Source organism: Falco punctatus (genome assembly GCF_963210335.1).
Source record: "Falco punctatus genome assembly, chromosome: 4".
NCBI classification, from domain to species: domain Eukaryota; kingdom Metazoa; phylum Chordata; class Aves; order Falconiformes; family Falconidae; genus Falco; species Falco punctatus.
This window is the reverse complement of record NC_137583.1, coordinates 91,927,460-91,951,042: the sequence shown is the minus strand read 5'-3', so window position 1 is coordinate 91,951,042 and position 23,583 is coordinate 91,927,460. Positions and strand designations below refer to the sequence as shown.

At 38.0% G+C, this 23,583-nt stretch overlaps 1 protein-coding gene across 3 annotated transcripts in view; it reads right to left on the bottom strand.

Annotated features, from left to right (window-relative positions):
- Positions 1–79: 79 nt before the first annotated feature.
- VPS41 (VPS41 subunit of HOPS complex) overlaps positions 80–23,583 on the bottom strand; it is a 111,995-nt gene continuing 88,491 nt past the window's right edge. For all 3 annotated transcript variants that reach the window (XM_080383239.1, XM_080383238.1, XM_080383240.1), the window contains exons 20-29: positions 23,345–23,386; positions 23,165–23,215; positions 21,759–21,896; positions 18,808–18,862; positions 17,542–17,682; positions 15,869–16,005; positions 7,758–7,857; positions 6,902–6,946; positions 5,373–5,452; positions 80–3,833 (exon numbers count right to left, since the gene is read on the bottom strand). In XM_080383239.1, coding sequence (XP_080239365.1) covers positions 3,753–3,833; positions 5,373–5,452; positions 6,902–6,946; positions 7,758–7,857; positions 15,869–16,005; positions 17,542–17,682; positions 18,808–18,862; positions 21,759–21,896; positions 23,165–23,215; positions 23,345–23,386 — 870 coding nt within the window. In that variant the 3' untranslated portion in view covers positions 80–3,752. The remainder of the gene's footprint in view (positions 3,834–5,372; positions 5,453–6,901; positions 6,947–7,757; positions 7,858–15,868; positions 16,006–17,541; positions 17,683–18,807; positions 18,863–21,758; positions 21,897–23,164; positions 23,216–23,344; positions 23,387–23,583) is intronic.

Here is a 23,583-nt window from a genome sequence, read left to right as displayed (position 1 = left end):
TTGGTAAGCCAGTCTGTGCAGTCTATATGGAATACTGACAGCCTCTATCAAGCTATCAGCCAAAATTTAGAAAAAGATGTAGCATAGTCTCCTACCTTTATATAGGATATAATATAAATAATATAGTATAAAATAAGTTACAAAACATAGCAGACAACTGGATATTTCTTATTCTTTGCTTTACAGTAGTCCTTTGCGAATCTGCAGTCAAGTCCTTGGCAGCAACTGTCCATGAAAACGCTGCTTTCAAATAGGAATATGATGTGGATCTAAAAATGGGAAAACAGTTCATTTTGTCTTTGCTCAGGCTCTGTAACACAACATCAGTGTCTGACACCGAACAACTTACTCCTGTTCCAACACATGATACCCGCTGTGTTCCAGGTTTCCCGCAGATGAGCAGCTGTCAGGTGCAGCTACCGGTAGAGGACATACCTTGTATATAGAATGGCTCCGCGAAGGATTAACTGACCCACTGACTCCTGCAATGCTGGGCAGCAGACTCCTGCCCAAGTACCAAACACAGCTGATTCAATACGGCACTGATCTGGTTGAGGAACTGCCTCAAGCCCACTGAGACACAGCTAACAGCCAGTAAACACAAGACATTTAGCTGTAGCAGGTGGTGGCAAAAGCCACTCACACACCCTTCAACTTCAATCAGACTCAAAAGATCTGCAGATCCTGTCCCAGTCCCTTTCATACGTTGTCTATCAGCCATAAAAAGATCACCCAATAATTAATTTATTACAAGAGCAACAGGCACCTCTTACTTGCCCCAAAAATTGCTGGCTAGAGCTTTTCATCTGGCATGTGCCTCCCAGTCCCCACAGGTCTGCTAGGAACAAATTAACTCCTCCTTTTGGAGAGGCCAACCTTTATCCTGATGCTGTCATTTTTAAGTGAGCTCTCACCAGGACCAAGTAGCCAAGTTCACCAAGCTCCACTAGCAACTCACTTTTTTGGGCCCATGAAAATCTTCAGTGTAACCCAACATTGCCACCGAACCTATCACACAACACTGTGTGATCAATAAACAGATGAAAAAAAAAGTATCCCAAACCCCACTATAACTAAAATACTTTTCTCTCTTTGATATGCCAGACCAATACGTTCTTACTTGATCCACTACATACCCTTTCAGTCAGCTTTACTGGTCACTGTTGAAGAAATCACACAGAACTGGATGAATCAGTGGAAAAAAAAATAAATAAATAGGATTTCCCTTGTTAAGTTTTCCTTCATTAGAAGCACAAGCACTTTGATAAATGGATTGACACCTTAAATAAGTTCAGGTGAAACTGGGTAAGTGCTGTTCTGTACATTTCTGAAGGGTTATGCAATTGTAAGGCTACTTCTTAGGCAGAACGGTTCTCCAGAAGAAAAGCTCTTGGGATGCTGAATATTTTAGACTCTAAACTCAGATGTCTTCTATGATGTGAAGGTTTCTTAGGAAGAAAAGTGAATCAAAGTCAGGAGTGTACATTTCTTGCGCAATCTTAATGAGCAAGTTTAGAATTCATGAACATGAAAAGGGTAGTCCCAGAAGCCCAAATGAAAGAAGCTTTGGATTTGGAGAAGATTTTGATCAGATTTTCATACAATGACTTAAAATTACTTGCATAAATACAAAGAATATGCCAGGGTATAATGCAGTATGATCACTTGTGATGGCAGGCTAGCAAACCGAGTCACTGAATGCTTAAATGTTTTAGGGAATTTAAGGCCAAGCCGAAGTAAACAATATATCTGCTTAAATTACAATATAACTCTGAGCCACAGAACACTTTGTAGTGTAACTGTATAGGAGTAATTTGACTTTTTCCTCCTGCAAGCTGACAGCTTACAGCATTACACAGTGCATTCTTAGGGTATAACAAAGAAAGGCTGCTTAGAGCTGCTGAGGAAGAGGGTTTTTTAAAAAGTTTTGAAACTTGTCTACAGGCATGCAATACTTCAAATGTCACGGTGAAACAGGCCTTAAGCTCACTGGCACATTCTGTTTACTAGGAATCAAAGCAGTTTTCCTGACCAGTGTAGTAAAAAAAAAAAAAATAATAAAAGGATAAATGAACAATGTATCTGAGAATGTGTACTAGCCACTGAAAATGAACTGCTACAGAGCCAGGCAGTAATTCTTACAGGTGAAGCTTGACATATGCAGCCTATGCTCTGCACTACAAAGCTCCTATCCTTCTGTTGTTTTAGGTATGGCATGTCCATAAATAATCTGCACCATTTTTTTATTTTTTCCTCAGATGTCTGTGTTATCACAATAGAACAACTGCTATGTTTTTGAGCGATTTATCCTTTTAATGATAATTTCATCTCTGTGACTATGCAGAGTAAATCCTAGCATTTCTAATACACTTAAAATTTTATTCCAGTATTATGTAGATCTACACAGTGGACAACAAAAATCACTCTTCAGATAGCTAGACCAGCTCAGCCAACCACCCAGAGAATATCAAAAGAGTATAATGAGTTTACATAAACTAGAAATCCAGGTTTCTACAATACAAATTATTTTAAGGTGTACCTACATGGGAGTAAGGTACAGAAGAACTTAGACATCTTAAACTTTCCAGTTTTACAGACACACTGGAGGATCACTATACCATTGTTTCAGAACTTACTGTGTTAACTAGTTGTTTAAACCTCTCAATTTGATGGTGAAACAGTGTATTTTTACTTTCAAACTCCAGTTATTAAAAAGAGGAAAAATATCTTGGGAGTTCTGAAAAGTGACTTTTCTTAGGGAAAAGATGCTTATATTTAATTTAATCAGAGAACATTATAAATAGATTAAATTAAGGATATTCTGAAATATCACCTCCTTCGGATCAAAACAGAACACTGTTGAAATTTAAAATAAGTATGTTTTTTGTTAACATCCAAATACGTAAACTTAGCTATTAAACTGCTAAGTTCAAAAGAAACTCCTAAAGATCATACTTTTGAAAGGTCAGATGTTCCTCCCCACCTCCTCATTTTAATGGAATCATACCACTATAACCGCACTTATAAGAGTAAACACCTACTGCTAACATTTTTTTTTAAAAAAACTTCTGGATGATTTTAATATGACAAAAGCCCATCTTAAACTACTGCTTTGTGAAGACTGATTAAGAAAATCACCAGTTTGTAACAAACTAGGATTGTGTAACCATACAATCAAGGTAAATTAGCAGTGTGGGGAATTAAGAGTTAATGAGTTTCTTCATTTCATGTGTAAGTCAGCACACAGTCAGCTTCAAGTCCTGAAGCGGATCTGCTGAAAGCAGTCAGACTCCTATGGGTTTCAAGTTAAACAGTTCACTAATAAACTAGATCAGGACTAACGTTGTTTGGTGAGCTGAATTCACCGCAATTAATCTTTCTTTGCAGTATCTAACCATGAGCCTCATCTGGTTCCAAACTGTAAAGCACATTAACTGACAGCAAGCACAAATCTCCGAAGTAGGTTTTTTTTTTTTTCTTCTGATTTTACTTCTCTTTTCTGTTCCAGAGTTTAGTAGTGAGCTGAGCAAAGGAACGGTGACATATGAAGTGCATAACAAAGACTTGGTAGGGAAAGATTTTCATATTTTCTTTTTCCCGAAAATGTACAATAAGCTGGATAACTTATAGAAACCAGTTTTACATCACAAACAGAATTATATACAGAAATGATGACTAACAGAAGCTACAGTAGCTCTGCATGGTCCTAACAGATTTGGTGTCACAGACTGGCATGGAGAACTAGGGTACTGCTATTTCTTCATCTCCAGGATTGCACTTCCTGGTCCTCGGTGTTTGGCACTGCATATGTTGCAGAACTGGACAGGAGAAACCTAGAAATTAAAAAGAGAACAAGAATCTCTTAGAGAAACATAGCCATGTTAGAATGTGGGAAGATAAATGAAAAGTGTTGATGCCTTTCTCAACGTTACTGCTCAGCGTGAGGCTGTTCCCCGTCAGAACGCAGCACACCCCACCACTCACTCCAACTGCATTACCACCACGCTCCAGCAGAGAAAGGTCAAATTTCCTTCACCACAAAAATGAAAAATACGGAGTCAAAAGTATCACTGATTATCTTCATAGATAGAGATGCCAGTAAGTCACTTGGCTGGCTCCATTCACGGATGTCTTAGTCACAGCTCTGTCTCTGGACAGTGCTCCATAGGTTTCCAGCAGCTGAGAGTATGGTCTGAGTATTGTCCATTTGATATCAAGAATGTGCTTATTGTTAGTCCTGTGTTTAGCTCTATGTGATGCCTTACGCATGTGTTACTTTCATTTCAGTATGTCACCAGTAACCAGGTATCAGTAACATAACTGATTATCAAAGGCCAAGAAATACTACAGCAGTGGAGAATGTGGCTCAGATATGTGCACATACCTGTGTATTCATATGTACTATAGAATGTATTTATAATAACCATATCACATTTAAACATCCCATGATAAGTTACCTGTCCCAGAAAACTGAGAGCACTAGATAAATTATTTTAGATTAGTTCTTCAAATAATATAATTTGTGGTAAATAGTGTTTGAATAAATATTTACTAGTTGTTGGGCTTTCTTGTGCAAATGATCTAATTCATTAAGATTTTCATAACATATTTAAGTATACATGCTGCACCATATGGTTACACAAGCATTTTTCTTGGTTACTTGCAGATTAAGTGATTCACCAAAGTTATTTTTTCACTAGATGTTCATTTTTAGAGAGTGATGCAGAATCAGAAAATCTGAAATTACATTTTCTTTGTGATTTTGTTACCATTCTGATGATTTCATTTCCAAGTTCAAAACTGGTTCGATCTAGAAGTTAGTTGTTGGGTTTTTTTTTCATTGAAAAAAAATAAAAGGGAAAATAAAAGATTTCCCTGATGAAGAAAAACATGTTCTGAGCATAAAGATGTTTACCAAGGCATTTAAATATTCACTTGAAAATGATATTATGTTTTTTTCTTCTTCCAGGTCACAATCATTTAATATAGTTCACTTGAGAAAATATCTTTATTTCTGTCTTTAATTAAACATAGTTAAAGTGAGTGCTGCAACGGCAAAGAATTAATAGAAAATCAAACAGGTTGTATTTCCCTGTGCGTCTCAAAGCTGCACTGCATATTCAGATTGCAGAAAGTGATAAAATAGTTCTCAAACAGCAGCAATTTATTTCTAAATTGGATGAACTTTAGTTGCAGTGGCCCTAAACTCCCTTTCCTTAGTCACATACTGCTATGAGGTATCACCGCAAGTAGTCACTGTAATCGTAGTATAATTCCTGATAGACCCATGCCCTTCTCCACAGTTACCAAAAGGAAATTATTTGTCCTTGTATCTTTGGCAAAGGTGTTAGAGAGATTAAGCTAGTTCTTACTGTGTTAGATACGGGGAGGCACTCTTTGTGAAACATGTGTCTGCAGTGGAACACTACCACGTTGAAGGACTTTGACGCATCTAGGAAAGAGAAAAGTAAATTAATTACAACAGGGCAATGAGACAAATGATTCAGTGGCTACAGCAGTATATGCCTGCACTCTAATACACACAGAAACATCAAGTAACACCTCTCAAATTAATTTCCAAATTATTCTGGCTCATTTATAGAGAGTGATGGTTTCAGGAAATGCATCCCAGTGATGGAGTTACCAGACAATTTTATTCTGTGGCTTAAATGGTGTATACCTTCTCACCAGAAATTTTTCGTGTCAGTATGTGCTATATGCTAAGTTTGGGGAGGGAGAAGAGTAAACTACCACCAAATAATTCAGCCATTTTGCAGAAAAGTTAGCAAAAAAATTGTGCTAGTGCAGGGAGAACCACAACATTACGCAGTTCTAGCGCCTACGCTGCATGCCAAGATCTTGAAATTTGGGAAGAAGCTGTCTAAGTGCGTGATGTGCCTTTCAATTCCCACGTGAATATTTGGCCCAGTTAGAAGCCTACATACAACATCCACATATCCAAAAAAACAATCACCTCGCTCATCAGCGTCATCCACCTTTGATTCCTTGGCTTCCATTCCCTCAACAAACACACTTCAAGGCACTAGCACATTCAGCTCTGCCAGGTTTTGTCACCACGTGACCGCTGTCATCTGTACATTGGTGCACATGATCATAGTATGTTGGTTTTGTTTCAGTGAAAATAGTAGAAACCAGATTCAAAACCTGTAAGTGATTCCACCGGGCTACGCACACTCAGCAAACAAAAAAAATTAGGTCCATACATATATTTTGTCTCATGTATTGTTTGGAGATGCCGTGACAGATACTCTCCTAGTAAAACTACTTCTTAGGATGCCCAACAACTATATTGGTATTTCTGAACTACAGTTGCCTTCCAGAATATGCATCTTCAAAATAACATCCTGAATTTCTAGTTTCAAAAACTAACTTCAGAAGCTATTTTAAAACTACTGTCTCTTATAATTTGTTTCAAATGTGACAGCAGTGACTGAAGCCAAGAGTTTTCCACCACTCAGACAAAAGGTATATTCCATAAAACTTCATAATCTGCGAGTTCAGTCTAAATCAGTCAGCAGTTTGACGAGATTTGGTGGCAACAGCTTAGTTTTGTGGTTCTAATAATCTTTGAAAATATGTATGTTGATGGACTTAAAAGTTGTCTTGCATTCCATGTATTCCAAAACAGAAAATAGTCAAAGATGAATAAGAAAGAAAATCTGGGTTTACTGCAACAACAACAACAAAAAAGTTAAAAATAGACTCCACTCTCACGTCAGAATTCATAAGCAAGCTCTGCATGGGAGACTGAAATTTATACAGCAGTTACCAAGCGAGACTACTACACATTTACACATCTCTACCAATTAAAGCAAACAGTGGTTCCTCAAAAAACAAAATGAAAAAATAGACTACTTAGCCTTCTAGAAAAGCATCCTACCTGAAGGAAGTATTGGAGACAGGCATGATTCACAAATATTCTCCTCTGGAAAAACGAAACAAAACAAATTTGTAAAGCTTTGTTAACAAACTGCATGATTACATTTTTATAAAGCAGGCATGAACATACTGCTATTACAGAAATGGAGCTTGGTCTTAGAAGTTTTTACTTAAGGTGCCTAAGAGAGTCTATTAACAATTGAAGCGGCATTTCTATTAACAGCATGAGAAATGTTTTGATCTTCTGATTGTGATGACGGCAGAGCTGCACAAGCTAGGCTGTTTAGGATCAGTGCTGTAAAGGCAGAAGGCAAACTGATAAAAAGGGGCATAGGATGGGTGCCTGATTCCTCTGCAGCATTTTGTATCAAAACCTCTGATCCTTTGTCCCTCCGTCAGTTTTCATCTCTTGGTATTAACACTCAGCTAGTGTGAATTACAGTGCTGCTCACATGCATCATTAGTACCTTGCGAAATATTTTCACCTATTTCTGAAAACTATCTTGTAGCTTTTGCTTTGGTTGCAGATTATTATCATCTCACTATCTGTGCTGGCACTGAACAGCATTTTTCACCTATTTATAGGCAAAGTGCAGGACACACTACAGCCATTACATTACTGGCTACGCAGAGACTGATCAGTAGAAAAACCTGCATGCTGGGTCTTGTAGTTTTTGAGATAAGAGTAGCTTCTTTGCAAAGGGGAAAGCAGCTAGTATCCTACTACACTGTACAAATAAGGTACAATAATCAGGCTTTTCGGCAGCTTCCAAAGTGGACAGTCACGTTGCTTGGGTCTATAAACCAAGCAAAAGAATTCAAAACCTTGGAAGTCACCATGCTTCCTCTGTACCCACCATCCACTAGAACACCCTTCATCTGAGTTCGATGCATTTTCTTCAGTAAAGAAAGAGAATCAGCAACAAGTATCTTTTTGCAGCCTTCCCGCAGCAAGATCTGTTGGGGCAAAGACGATAAAATACAGCAGTTGAGAATAGATGGGCATATTAACTATCTTGGCAAGTCTCCACTGGGTTTCTGCTGCCAAAGAGAGCACAAGGAATGTTTAAGACATTTTTTTAAGATCTAAGAAGTAAGAAATATACCATTGCTATAGACTACAATCTCTTCCTATGAGCTTGTCTTAAAATACAATGGCCAGGGATTTTTTACAGTGCCCCCCCAACTGGTTTCCAAGCCATTTCAAAACAGCTTTACTCATGTATTTCCTATCTCCTTTATGATTATCAAATGCCTGTCCTAAAACCTTCATAAACACAGCAATTCAAAACTGATTTTGTTCAAACATATTTCCTGCTGAGGTGTCATTATTAAGCAGTATTAGATATTCATACAACTAACCAAAGGTAGAGAGTTCATTCCTCCTTAGCAAAAGTCTTAGCCCCCTTTCTACTTATTTAATATTTTTCATTAGATTGACATGTCATTGCCTGACAATGTTGTGAAACACAAAAAGGAATTAAGGGTGTCAAAATTATACACAGCCTTATTTCACAATACTTAATGAAGGAAGTATGAACATATGACAATGGAAAAGATGAAAATAAGTCCTGTTGAATTTTTCTTTCTCCTCCCTAGCTGATGTTTGGAAATTTGTTTTCTGAGACAATTCCTCTGAGAAGTGCTTTCTAAAGAGCCTCAGAGTCAATTTCAAGCTGAATGACCCTAGCAAAAAGGTGGTAAATCCGTTCTCCTGCTTCATTTGCATTACAGGAGACATTGAGCTATAATAGTCCAAGAGACAGCTAATGCAAATACCTAAAAAGTAGTAAAATAATAAATGCTACAGCCAGGTGAACACTGCCCAAACCCCTATCTGCGCACATACACATTGTGAAGTAATAAGGACACACTGCCAAGAATGATATGCAATTAAGACTGCAAATCTGAAATACATTAACAAAATTAAAATGGAGTAACACTTTAAGCATTTCAAACCAGGCACATCAATGGGTAAATAACATTCACCGCTATTAGACACATTGAGCTATAAAGCATTTCAGAGCACCAGAAACTGAATGCAGCCCTACAAGGCAAACACTTGGAAAATGATTCATTTTTACCTGTGATAATCTCAGGAAGTGAGTACGTCTTTCCCCTTCCAACTTTATTCAAGGGCAAATGTTAAATTTTGTTTTAAATACAGAAAAACGTCATTAGCTTTGAAAAAAATACTAGAAACTTTCTGCAAGGCGAATTGGATGAGACTACCTTTCAGAATGAGTGCTTGCCTGATTCTCAATCAGCAAGTTACATCTCAAAGTCAGTTAAATATCTTAGAGCGGATGAGGTCTTGGCTATATACTGCAGTCTTTGCAAGCTGCACTCAGCTTCAGCAGATGAAAAAGCCCACATTTAAGTAAAATGAGCAAAGCAACCATGTTAAGTGAGAGGCGGAACAGGGATGCAACGGGAAGAAAGGAGCATAATTTACTATTTTCTACTTAAAATAAAGTGTGCCAACAGGAAAACTTCATTTTAAAAAAAAGAAAAATTAAGAGAGAAACAATAGAGATCATTAGGTCACTGGAAAATCCTAGTACTGTTTGATGCCTTAAAAAACAGAAGTAAACAGAAATATCTTGTAAGACACATGCACCATCTTTCCCCCATTATTTAAACTGCTCTAAGATTTTTCTGTACCACATCCAATTAATGTTAGACCTTATTTTGCTAGAAATGGAATACAATAAGCAGCTATTGCTATATAAAAGGAAATGTCACAATGAAGAATGTAAAATGTCAAATCTCAAGGTAATAAATCTCATCACTTCTTCAGAAACAGATGTGAAGAGCTCAAAGATGAGATGGATAATATGTTAGTCTGTAACTCTTAAGGGAAAGACAGAGAAAGAAAGACTGTTTGAATTAACTTCTTTACATTAAAAGGAGGGAGAAGAATATCCCTGGCAGTGTTCAAGGCCAGGCTGGATGTGGCTTGGAGCGACCTGGTCTACTGGAAGGTGTCCCTGCCTATGGCAGGAGGTGGAACTAGATGGCCTTTAAGGTCCCTTCCAACCCAAACCATTCTATGATTCTGTGTAACACTGCACCCTAAGATGAGGCTAAACTAGCTAAAACTGACATCCAAGCATAAATCTGTAATGAAACCACTTTCTAAGGAGAAGAAAAAGGACTAAGAGAGGACAAAACTGAACATTTTATACCCTTTAGAAGCACGTCATTGTAAGCACAAGCAGGACAGCATGGTATACCTGCAGAAAGAAGTTTTAGGTAGATATAATGCTTTTCACCAAATAAATGGAAACTGCTGAAACCAAAACATCTTGCAAAAAAGAATTACAGTTCATTTTCTGACTACATTAGGGAAGATGCTACTGCGCAATTAAAATCAGAATCCTATTTAATTCAAAAGTCATGATTCACAAATGCGTAACATTAAAGGAAACCATTGCAGTATGCAGTTAATTTGAAAGGGTATACTCAAAGCTCTGCGAATAAATTCAGGCCTGGATTCAGTTTAGCACTCAAACAAGCCCAAGTTTCTCATGGCAAATCAAACCAAATTCTTCAAAACTGCACCACGACCACAATTACAAGCACATTATTTTGTATTTACAACCCAAAGGCAGAGGTCCCTCTGTGCAAGCTGCCACCTAGTGTCTCCAAAACCCAACAGTTTTCCCATGTGCTGTTTCAAGCAGCATTCATCAGATTATTGTCGGATTTTATTAGTTCATAAACTCTTTTACAAATGGCTAGATGGGAACTCTATGAAGGGATGAATCTCTGTTACCCATCAGAGTTACTACAGGATCAATCAAAGTGCAAGTTAGTAAGTTAACATTTCAGTAAAATGGCTAAATCCACAAAACCTAGAGGTACTGCACCTAAACAAATCGCTTTTATATTTTAAAACTACAGGAAAAAAAGTCTTAGAATCTTTTGAAGTTTTCTTCTAACAACTGTCACAAAGGGTGAGAAATTAGGCATTTCTTTCTGAACCAATGGAGGTATTTCCATCTCTTCCAACACCAAAAATATTTTCTAAATTTCACTCAGGGATAGACTGAAGCTGAAAGGACAGCTATTTTATAAATTCGGAAGGTGTAACAGGCTTATAATTAACTCACAAGTGCACAAATAAGGGGATTTTTCTATTGGCCTTCCCTGTGAGATGTGTGATACAATGCTTTACAAACCCGGAGCACGACTACATGACTTACTCTAAAGGAAGGCTCCTGCACTCCTCATTCATAAGCCAAGACCGCTCGGTAATCAGATACCACAGACTTAAAACATGTGTGAACCATTTCATATTCCTTTTCAATTTAACTTCCAGGGAACTGAATATTTCAACAGAGCTGAATATAAAAGGCAAATGCAAAGTTCAATGGTACATTTGAGAAAGAAGGTCTTTGTTAAGATCAAACCATTGTACGACTAATGAGTTTCAGTTTAAAGTTGTATAAAAACATCAGTAGTACCAGTTTCACTGTAAAAAAATAATACTTTGAACTCATATTTTGCATAGTGATACTAGTAAATGCTGGATTTGCTACATTTTTCAAATAAGAGCTTTACTGGCCTAATTGTGTTGGCTAAGAGAATTTTAAAAATAACTGGACTGGTAAATTCCTAATGGGAACAGAGGTTCTGTGTGAGTCTCACAGAAGCGATGTCTCTGTGTGAAAACTGAAATAAAGTTACACTGACAACAATTTTTCAATTGTATGAAGATAAATTTGAGGTTTTGTTCTGTGTCTTTGAAAACACTTTTAAATGCAAGAAGTAAAGATGAAAATTATTAAGCTTTTGTCAGGTATCAGTATGACTTGACTCAATTTAGTTAATTTGCCACAGATTTGAATGGTATTTAGTCATGTTGAAAATGCTGATTGAAGAATGGTGATTTCTCTGCCATTAAATAAAAAAATGTGCTAAGAATGTGTTATTTCTAATAAATAAGCAGGTTTCTCCTTAAGACAACACATCTTTAGGACTTTATAAATTCAAAGGAAGTATTCTGTGGTCTATGTTATCTATGAATTTATGGCACGAAAGAACTAGATATCAGGAGTTAGATATAAAATATAATAAAAGTTTTATACTACACTTTATTTGATAAATACTCCTGTTAAAATTCAGACAACTATAACTTTGTCTTTGTTGCCTATGTCTTCATAACTTGGTTGTCCATGAACGTTACTGTACGTAAACACTAACATCAGTATTATTTCAGCAGTAAACAAACTTTCAGCACTACCATAAATCAGTGTCACTCGATTATGTATCATGGTTTTAATACATTAACTCAGATGACAACAAAGAGAAAACATTATAATAAGTGATCCTTAGGAGGGAAAACAAAAAGAATCGCTTGGACTTTTAATTCAGATTCAGAAAACCATTTAAATGAGTACTTAAATCTTTTCCTGCTTAGAAGAATATTTAAGAGTGTGCTCAGTTTTAAGTTCGTGGCAGTACTGCATTTCCTGGAGCTGGAAAACAAAAATGGGTATTCTCAAAGAATAATAATGCAGCTTAATAGAGTCCTACTTGTAAAGCTGAGCCATAACAACACAGCAAAAGCAAATAAATAGTACTTAATGGAAGCTGTAGCCTAAGAACAGTGTCTCATGTGATCTACATTTTATTTTTACCCAACAGAATACTTAATTCTATCTTGGTGCCATGCTTGGTTGGTTGGTTGGTAGTGAACAGATATTAAACTCCTTCTCAAAGGTGTAAGTTAACCACATTACAGTGGAGGAGAGCTTAGAGTAGCACATAGAACCGTTGCAGTGGTTCATCTAATGTGTGGTATCTTGTTGAAGTGAAGAACTCTGCCTGCAATAAGCTAACATAAATAAAAATTTAAAACTATTCAGGGAAGATCTCAGATGAAAAGAAGTTACAATAAATTTTGGTGCAAGGAAGTAGACATCCCTGTTGGATCCCCTAATGTACACTGTAGGCCACATATTACATGCTTTGGCAGACACTCAATTTGAATCACTTGGTTTTGCTGGGATGTAAAGAACCGTTTTCAAGAAGATGAAGTCTGTCAATGGCACACTGCTTTTAGCTCCTACCTGTATTTCAAATCACATCTAATGTAGAGTTTACTGTTATGGAAATTTAGAAGCATAGAAAGAAATTTGCATTCACATACTTAGGTAAGCATAAAATAATCTTATCAGGGCTTGAAAAGGAGGCCACAATTAAATAATGTAACAGCACAGCTGTAGTACCTTTTGGGGAGCAAATACAATGAAAAAATCAGTATTGTTTTTGTATTAGGCGGTGACTTGCAAGCCAAGCAACAGGTTCTAACTTCACCTGTGTGCCGCCTCCTTGTGGCTTCTTGGCTCAAGATTTTCTTTTTTGCCTTTGAAAATGGGAACAATAAAACTTAGGTGCATACAGACCTCAAAATCCCAAGTGATGAAATCACAGAAAGTCCTAGCCAATGTTGGATTTCTTCACGTGTTCAAAATGTCTGATACTTTAGGTGATACCAATCAGGAAGTTTTTATGAAAACACAAAGAGCTATGCCGGGCCAGAATAGAGGACATGGATTTCCCACTTTGAACATACACGACATGATGCAAAGGTGTGACGAGGCACCATACAAACACACCAAAGGCTAGCCTTAAAACAGCTAATGAGGCAACAGTTAATGATTAAGCTAGGGCAGAATTGCCCTCAGCAGCGAGAAGCTGCTTAGACATGTATTTGAAGCCCCAGCCTTGTCCTGAGGCACACATTGAAAGCAGAAACAGTCCTGCTATACAATTTGAGCTTGGCAATCTAAAGGCTGCTTAGGTGTGCGTGCAAGAGCAGTGATCACATCTCTAAATTTCAGTGTAGACACACCATCTGTTCACAAGTGGTGCACTTAACATTGCTTGTAACGCTTCAGGACCCCTCTTATTTTAAGCTATAGCTTAACATATCTCCAATGAAAATTAGTCCCCTGTTTTTTTTTTTATGGGGGGTATATTGTTTTGCTATTGTACAAGCAAGCCAAGCACAAATTACATTAAGCTTCTGTCATTTCTGTTAGGCCTATGAGATCTAAATTTTAGCCCTAGAGCTATCCAAATCTACTTCAAAATTAACTAACTTGAAATCCATGAAGCATGTCAATGCTAACAGCAAATAATTTAGATATCACTCTGAAGGTTAAATACATCCTTTTAATCCCAAAGTAATTTTGTTAAAAGGTATTTGAAGACAGAATGATTCTTCCCTCCCCAAAACACGACCAAACGATGTCATCGGCTTTGTCTGAAGCCACACAATCTACTTTTGTATTTTTATATTGTATGTATATTCGTATTTTTATGTATATATATATTTATATATAAATAATATACATATATGTATTAAGTAATGTATATGTATGAAGCATACACGTAAAGCTGCAACCATGCACACATTACTTTCTCAGTCTGCCTGCAGACACACCAAAAATTACATTTTGGTTTCAAGAGAACGCAAGAGGAGGAGGATCAGCACTGCAAGCAGCAGGGTCCTGACAGAAGCAAGATTAACATGCAACTGTTTAAATGCAGCATGCTATTTACCTAGTATCATTTTGGAAGGGTATTAGTATCTCATGAAGACAGTTGAAAACTGGAAGTAATGTTACAGCACGTATTACCTACAAACACGTATCTGTTTATCTGAGGTAACTCCTTGCACATAAAGAGTATCAGCAGAACAAGACACGTGAAGTGTTTCTTTGAAATAGTGAAAGTCATAATCTAAAGCCTGTATGATAATAAAATAATTGAAAAGCCTTGGAAAGCCTTAAACCCTGCCTTTTACAAAGGCCTTCTGACATCACTGAAGGCTCTACCCCAGGGGTCCTCAAACTACGGCCTGTGGGCTGGATACGGCCCCCCAGGGTCCTCAATCCGGCCCCCGGTATTTACAGAAGCCCCCCACCCCCCCCCGCCAGGGGTTGGGGGGGGAACCAAGCAGCCGCAGATGGCTGCCTGCCACTTCATCCGCGTGCTGGCCCCCTGGTTACAAAGTTTGAGGACCCCTGCACAGATACAGGCTTTACCTGGCCTGGTAAAAGGCTAACTGTGACCGTACTGAAAACCATCAAGCTCATCTGTTAGAGATTCCAAAGACTAATAGCAGATGGGAAACAAATGTTTATGAGGGTAAGAATATTGGAGTTTACACTGCTTGCTGGGCTGTGTTTTCCTGGACTCCTCACAGTCACACCAGAGGCATTCAAACTGCTCTGTATCCTTACATCTCTCCGTAGAAAGGTGCAGAGCAGCATTATAGAGAACTCAAGTTTGGGCCTCCTTTTGCAGCAGGGAGATTTGAAGTCTGCGATGCAACTCCCTCTGTTGTTACTTTCAAGAACACCGAAGGGTACACTTCTTGTAAGTTCTTACAAACACACCACAGAACCAGTCATATAACAGAACTATCTATATATGTACAATAATGTTGGGATATGAACTTCCATAATCTAACGAGCAGTCTTTTTAAATGACCAGACGTCAAAACATTCTGCACAACAGACAAATTTGATTTTAGAAGCTCATCTTCCTTTAGTTAGTATGAGACTTAAAATACAGCTCTAATACCCGGTGTATGTTTTAGTGAGTGCATGTTGTGTCCTACCTCCTCATATATGAAACAGAATGAAAAGCAACAGTCATGAGTTTTTCCAACACTGGACAGTTGGGCAGTATAAAATACATCCAGTTCCACTTACCCACCAGGCTTATGACAGCATGGTTCAAATTTAGAAGTGCTAGAAGCCATCAAGAGAACAGACTGTTCATCTTGACAAATCCCTACCCTTTTTGTCATAGTTTTGCACCAACCCAGTGTCAATGACAGATGTCTGGACGAAATGAACAACAGTAGCCGCTTCTCATGCTGTTCAGTGGCAAAGCAGTTTTGCTCTCTCTCTGAAAATGAGCGTCACAGGAAGAACATAACATTTACCTGCAAGTTGTAGTCCTGAAGAATTTTCACCAGTGAGTCTCTCAAATTAGGAATCTCCATGCCTTCCTTAATGCGGTGGATCAAAAGAATGGGATCAACATGAGTTCCGATATTGTTCAACAAACCAGTAATAAAAGCTGTGAAAACCAAGAGGCAAAGAAATTAACAACAGAACCCAGCAAAATACCTGACTAAAGGATGCTTCGGTGACAAGCTACAGGCTTTGGATGATTCTATGACAGTTCTCTATATTGAGATATAAAACTAAGCCTCTTTCACATAGCCTCCGTATGTTTCATGCAGCTGCATTTACTTGAATACAGGCCTTTGGGGAAGAGAGGAAGATACAGTCTGGCAACTCAGAGAGTTTCTAGGGTATTCAGAAAAGGGGTAACGGAGTATCCAGCACACACCCACAAGTAAATAATGAATTTCATTTCAATAAAAAGGGCACTTGAACAAATCAAGCCAAAAAATTAACCACATTAAGCGACTACTCCATTCCCAGTACCAGGGTTTAAAAACATATTTTCAAGCACTTGACCTAACTCCAACGTGTGTCTAAATACTGCTGAGAGCAACTCACAAAACACAAGTGACACTTCAAAAAAGAAGTTGTCTGCTTTTTGAAGTGCACCTGGCTAAATGAAACACTAGGATAAACCCCAAGGCTGTGTTTTTTCTTCAGCCCCCAAGACAGGAATATCACTGGAGCTGGTTTGCATATGGGCAGATGGAATGGAGAGAATTCTATATGCTTTGAATCGCTTTTGATCTAAAGATGTCACTAATTGTAGCACCGCTTTTAGTGATGGACTGCACTTAAATATGGGTAACTTGAGAATGCCATTCTTCTAAAGAACTAACAGATTTTGGTTGCTCCTTCCTGGCAGAATTAGCAGCCATGGGATGAAAAGATACGTATTCTGACACTAATTCTACAAGACATTCAATCCTTCAGAACAGAGATCCCAATGGAGACTTTAAAGCCTTGCTTTAAAGCCCCAGAAAAGTTGCAAAACTATCGGAGTGGACAGTTAAAATAATTATCTATTTTCTCAGTCGTATGAACTCCTCTGAATCTGCCTCCTGAACAAAACTGATGTTGCTTAAGAGATCGACAGTTTCTGATTCCATCTAAACTTTAAACTGAGTAGCTATTCATATAATGGATGAAAGGCAAAATGCACTCATCATTACAGATCTTACCTTTTTCAACAGAAACAAAACAAATTAGTTATTCTACTGAGAGACAGAAAGGTGTAAGTTCTTCATTTTCAGAATTTCAAAGGGAAGCAGCTGCAATAAACATGCTACACAACATCCTCATCAAGCCTGCAGACTGTGTTTTGAGGCTGTCTAAAAATAAAGCCTCATTCTGTCAAATTAAAAGCACCATTTTTCCCTTGATTTGCCATTAAGGACATAACTATGCAGAGCTTAGTCAAATATTAAACTCTCTAAGTACTTATTCTGTAGCATGCTCACATGCTGCCTTACTGGAAGTTTTTAGCACAGTAGGACAGCTATGTTGTGCTCCACAAACCAGAAGGCCTCCCTGTCCATCCATAAACACCTTCTCTAACGTGCAGGTGGATAATTCAATGCTTTATTGCAATAGCAATCCACAAAAACATACACATGCAAGGTTTCTGAGTAAATATCCCACTTACGTGGTTTGTCAATAGAATATAAGATGAGGTCTTCCCAAAGTTCTCCATCATCTTGTTCCTTGGCAAATTCAATAGCTTTATCTACGTCTTGCAATTCTTCCATTATCATCTTCAAGGCACTGCGGCTATTACCCATTCTGCCTGGAAGGAAAAAAAAAAGAAGTTATAGAACCTAAATGCGTATCAATGCTCAGTGCTTTAAGAAGGTCTTTCAATTTGAATTTTGTAAGCGTGAAGTTGCCTCCAACTAATTCAACCAAGTTCCATTCTAATCTGATCTAATCTGATGTAGGAATCAGATGTAGAATCCCAATGCAATCAGTGTAATCTGAACAAGTGCTTGGAGCGCTTTGCCGGACTGGGACCCGAAGCCTTTCTTAAGGATGTGTTGGGTCATATTAGGTGTCCTGAAGTGCAGCAACATCTAATGTAAGGGGCTATGTATGTTTATGAACATGAACTATGACATGAAATACCCCCTTTGCGTGCCTGCATGGCACTCTTTAATTTGCAGTAACTATAGAGCAGCTTACACCCATGGAAAATGAGAAGGGAAGAGGAAGAAGTAGTAAACACACTGAACTATTTTTTAAATAAATCCATGAGTAAATCCTACTCTGCTCTCAAATGGTCCACAAAAACATTCTTACTAAAAAGACTGACTAAAAAGCCCACTTTCCATTCTGTTCATGACTAACACATAACATAAATAAAAATCTTAGTCTTACATTGCTTCCCATTCAGAGCAGATTCCTAGGTCTGCTGGAGGAGTTAATTTACAATTCATTTTATTAAAAAAAAAAAAAAGAAAAAAAAGAATAAAAAGAATAAAGGCAATATAGGCAAATCTTCCACCTCAGCAAAAGATAGTATTAAGATTCTGAGATGTATTCAGAATAGAACATTTGTTTTACTTCTCGCCTCTCTTCAAACTGACAGTATTACTCTTTGAGATTGTCTCAAAAAAATCTGCCCCCACAAGCTAATCCCCAAAGCCCCCCAGCACCTCCAAACCCCCAGAAAAGCACCAAATCAAAAACACAGTAACACAATGTATGGAGTTAAGACATCATATGAATAATTCAGTGCTTTATTTTCTAAATCATGTTACTTGGTTGTACTGACCACCTACCAACTTTGTCTCTGGGAAAGCGTGTTAAAACTGTATTAGACAACACATCATTCATTTTTGCAGCATCGACTGATTAAAAGCATGATTAAAAGATTAAAAGCATGTTGTCATTTATCACAAGGAGAGTTACTTACTCAGAAGATAGACTGTCTCTTCTACAAAGTTCCTCTGTTGGCAGATCTCAAGAGCCTTGAATTTAACGGAAAGGAGGAGGGAAAGAATACAGAGAACCATGTAACATGATATTTTATTGATCACACATGCTGCAAGAGGCTTAAAGATATTTTCCCATGAAGCTGTACTACTCATTTTGACAAGAACACAGCTCCCTTAGTATGCACTGTCAGGTCCTCTGGCATTAATTAAAAGGAGAAACTCCAATGCATTTTTTTTCATTTTACTTATTTTTCTCCAAGCTTAAATAAATCTGGGAACAGGACTGGTATTTCAGTCTGGATTATGCCAGTTTCGACCTCTAAATCTACTCGCAACTTCTTTCTTGCCCTTCCAAAATTTTGTTTATCCAGAAGCATTAAGGTTATCTGCTGCCAAGACTTGCTTCCTGTGGGTGGACTTCAGAAGTCCCTAGTGATGGCAGGTCTGCTTGACATCCATTCGTAACACAAGACCAGATCTCCTCAGGGTAACCAGAATGGTTTTAGGAGATAGAGTGCCCTCCAAATTTTGTACCAGTGGCCTCCAAGATGACACTACAAAAATAACCTAGCGCAAATATGAAACAATAAGGAGGAAGCATTTCTTGTTATTTTGGTTTAAAGGCCTGAGGGCTAAATACCACAAGCAGTTACAGAATCTGTGTGTAGGTGAAGAACACTTAGCGCAATTACCAAAACTACCAAACTGATTACCAACAAGTTTTTAGTACCAGAAAATTGGAAGGGCTGGTATGCCATAAATGATGCCGTGTCTGTTTCCAATTTGAAAGCAGAAAGCAAATTCAAGATTCATGGCACTCCTGTTGAAGATAACTCTTCACCCCAATAAAGACTTTCATACATGGAAATAAAAACTATAAATGCGTATAATACAGCTACATCTAAAGATGTAGGTAAGAATTAATTTTTCCTTCTATTTGCTAATTATTTCAGATGGGTTACTATGAAGATTAGAGATACAGACAATGAATTTTGGGGTAGGAGTAAGTGAATTACCAACCGGATACATCAGGGGAATGAAGCTATGAATAATACTACTACGTTATAAACACAGCTGACAGCCTTTTTTCTCTCCGTTTCAAAGTTTAAAGTACCAGGTATCCAGTAGCTCTGGACGCTGTGTGTTTCTTGACTGTCATGCTCCCTCTAGAGGAAAACAGGGAACATTCGTACTTCTCTCGGTTCATTCTCTAAAACATTTGCTAAACTCCACTTGAGTAAAAGTGGCTTACTTTCAAAGAACAAGAAGTATTTCTTCCTGCTGGGTTTATATTTTCTTTAAAGCAACAATAAGCACGATTTTTTTCAAACATCATGGGTTTTTGCAATTTATACGCTGCACTGGAATCTGCTGAATAGGAACTGAAAATATTGGTAACTGGGACATTCTTGGTCCCCTTTTTATTTCCTTAGAACAAGGATTTGTATGTGGCAAAAAGTGTTACTATATGGTATGTATGGTAAGAAGGATAACCACAGTTAGTGATGACAGTAAATTCAACTAAGTTTTATATAGTGTCGGTATCTTTCCTCTCTTCCTCAGCTTCTTACTGAAACATATTAACATTTTAATGTAAGGTTATAAGGACACTTTTTTTCCTAACATCTCTCTCACTTTGGTGATTACTGCATCCCATCTTCCAAAGATCCACGGGTCTCTGACTTATTCTTGCTTACAGCCTGTAACCTTGAGCAAAGCAATGCCAACAATGTGCTTCTATCATTTACACACAGTACTTTTCTGCACCACCCATCGCTAAAGACAGGTGGCTGGATCTGCAATAACTAAAACTGATTTGCACCAAAGGAAAAAAAAAATGCAGATAAGATTTTAGACGTAAAACCATGATCATGCAAATAATGCAAAAGGTAAAAACTAAGAGAGAATCACAGAGTTATAAGCAAATAAGCCAACATAGAAAAAAGTATCTGGCTGGCAACCTCTCAGGCTCACTGCCTAAAATAATCACCAAAACAACCTAGTTTCTTGCGACAGCTTCAACAAAGACCAAGCCTCCAACCCTACACACAGTATGTTCCAGCGTTCCCTGCTGTTGCACAGTAAGGTTGACAAAAGCATGCAAAACAAGAGAGGTGCTAGGAACAATACTAGTTCTGTTTAGAACCACGTAAATTGCAATATTCAATATTACATTTAAAACTATTCCAGTGCACATAGAGAGGCATCCTTTTACAACGTCTGTGTTGCTTGGCTATTAGGAGCAACAAATACAAATAATAAAATATTGACCCGACTGAAGAGGAAAACAAATTTTTCATTTGATTCCTCTCATTTCAAGCAAGGGAAAAAAAACAACCAAGGTTGCCCTTAACTTTTTTTTTTTTTTTAATTTGGAAAGAAAGAACAAGAAAGGGAAATATAAAGAGCTTAAAAGTGGTGAAAACTTGGTACTTTGTAAAACCCCAAGTCTACTAGCAGAAGTACAAAGATAAACCACTTCTAGCTCTGCGAGTTCAGTGACTGTTATACTGCATATATTATTTGAAAGCAATTTAGGACCTTACAATACAAAGCTAGAAAAATTCCACTTTACAGCTACTCATTTTTCAAGATCTAACATTGACTACTCTTAGACTGGGCAAAAGGATTGTTGATTTCTTACAGGCAAAACCTGCTGTTCAGTCAGGCCAGGCACTGATGAGTAGCTATGTTGTAGGAACACTTCAAGTGTGAACTCAGAAATTCTGCCTTCAAGATCCCCACCAATTCCTGCCCTGCGAGCTGCGAGAGGAAGGTCTCGGCTGTCAGCCCGCTCTGCAAACCAGGCGACGGTCATAAACTCAGAGCACCCCCGCTGTGGGCAGTAGAGGGCAGTACCGAGCGCAGTCACAAACTCACACTACAGGCACAAGCGCCGCAGACCTGCGCTGAGGCTTTGCCAGCTTACCTTCTCCAGCGGACAGTGAGTGCTGTCTCTAAGAAATGGTAGTAAGTTTGGACGATCATACTCAGCATAAAGGCTGATCTGTTTCTCGTGATATCGTTGGCCTTTATGGTGGTCTCTTTTGAAAAGCTTGTGCAAATACTAGGAATCAAAAAAGAGAATTAGAACTCAAACCCACTTACACAATAATATTTGTTCCCTAGTAATAAAAAGCCCTGCCTAATTTCCTCAGGAATGTGCTAACACATACTAAAAGGCACAGAAATTAAATCCTGATACAAAAGCTGAACTTTGTGTTTTTCTGAAGTACCCTCACATCAGCAATCTCCAAGAACAGCTCTGTAGAACAGGCTGTCTGCAACACTCAAATGAATGCCCTTTAACCTTCAAGAAAACTACTGGAGTTTGAATTTTATGTAAAACTTTGGGGAAATATGTCAAATGAAACACGTTGGTTATCTAGATATGCTTGACCATTATAGATAACTATAGATCAAATTTTTACCACATGAAATGTTTTAACTGAAGCACTTCAAAATATAGATACTGTGGCAAAACTCCTTCCTCCCTAGATGAGCACAGAAAAGTCTTGAGAATAATTATGAGGGCGACTGTTATTCAAAGGGAAGTAGGCTTCACACTTGGAAACCAATGCATCCCTTCCACAAACTGACAGCCAGTCAGTCATCTCTGCAAACCTTGTGTCTCTGCAAATCTCGTGGGCTGCAGGCTGTGTACTTCATAGAGCTGCTTCCTATAATCAGGTGTCTAACACATAAACCTGCTCTCCACCAGATCGATGCCGTGAGCCCCACCTGTACACAGCAGCAAGTTAAACTTCCCTACCTAATACAGTCCGAGGAAGTGGTTACACATTACGTATTCCACTGACAGCACGTTCAAACTGAAGAGGTGCTTTTGGAATAGCAATGTGGAGCCACAGCCTTACAGTGATACTGTAATTCTGCACAAACAAGAACAATCCTGCAGCATATGGACGTTACAGCTCTAGAAAGACAAGTGGTTCACTGTCTCTGTGGATCAGCACGACGTGCTTCAGTGTTGCACCCACTACCCAACCCCATTTTTGTCTAGGTAAAGAGGAGGGATACAAGCAAGAAGTAACTGACCAGACAAGTGTTTGCGACGCCATAAGGAGTACCTCATGGTATATTAACAAGTAAGCAGTGTGTTATCATGTTCTTACAGGTACACACTTAAAATTCTTTTACTGTCTTAAAAACGCTATGGCCATGTTAAAAAATGGATTAACAAACCGGCTTTGACGATTTATGACATTTCAGTGTCACGTGCACTTAAACACATCTGTAAAAGATGCATTTTTACATCTTTGAACCAGCAAAGAGTTCAGCTCCACTTGAAACTAACGAGACTATAGAAATAATTACCACATGCTGTAGCTCAGGCCTGTTTTCCAATTCTTCAACGACTCTGTCAATCTGAAAGAAAACAAATAAAACCCAATAGATTAGCAAATCTGTGATGAACATCCCATTTACAGGACTGAAAGAAGGACAGGTAACACAAGCAAGCATTGGACTGCCATGCCATGAACTTGCTATACTCACAGAAATTTTATCTTCGTTATCCAAAAGCATGTCTACTGCTTTCTAAAGTAAAGAAAGAGAACCCAGTGAAGAAACAGGTACAACATTTTCTCATACTCTATACAGTATTATGCTTGTTCATGCATGGGTATCTGATAGATTATTGCAGACCTACTTTTTTCTGCAACACAGAGAGAGCAGTTTGCATAACATCAGCATTCCCCGACAGCACAGCATTACAGGAGAACACACCATGTATT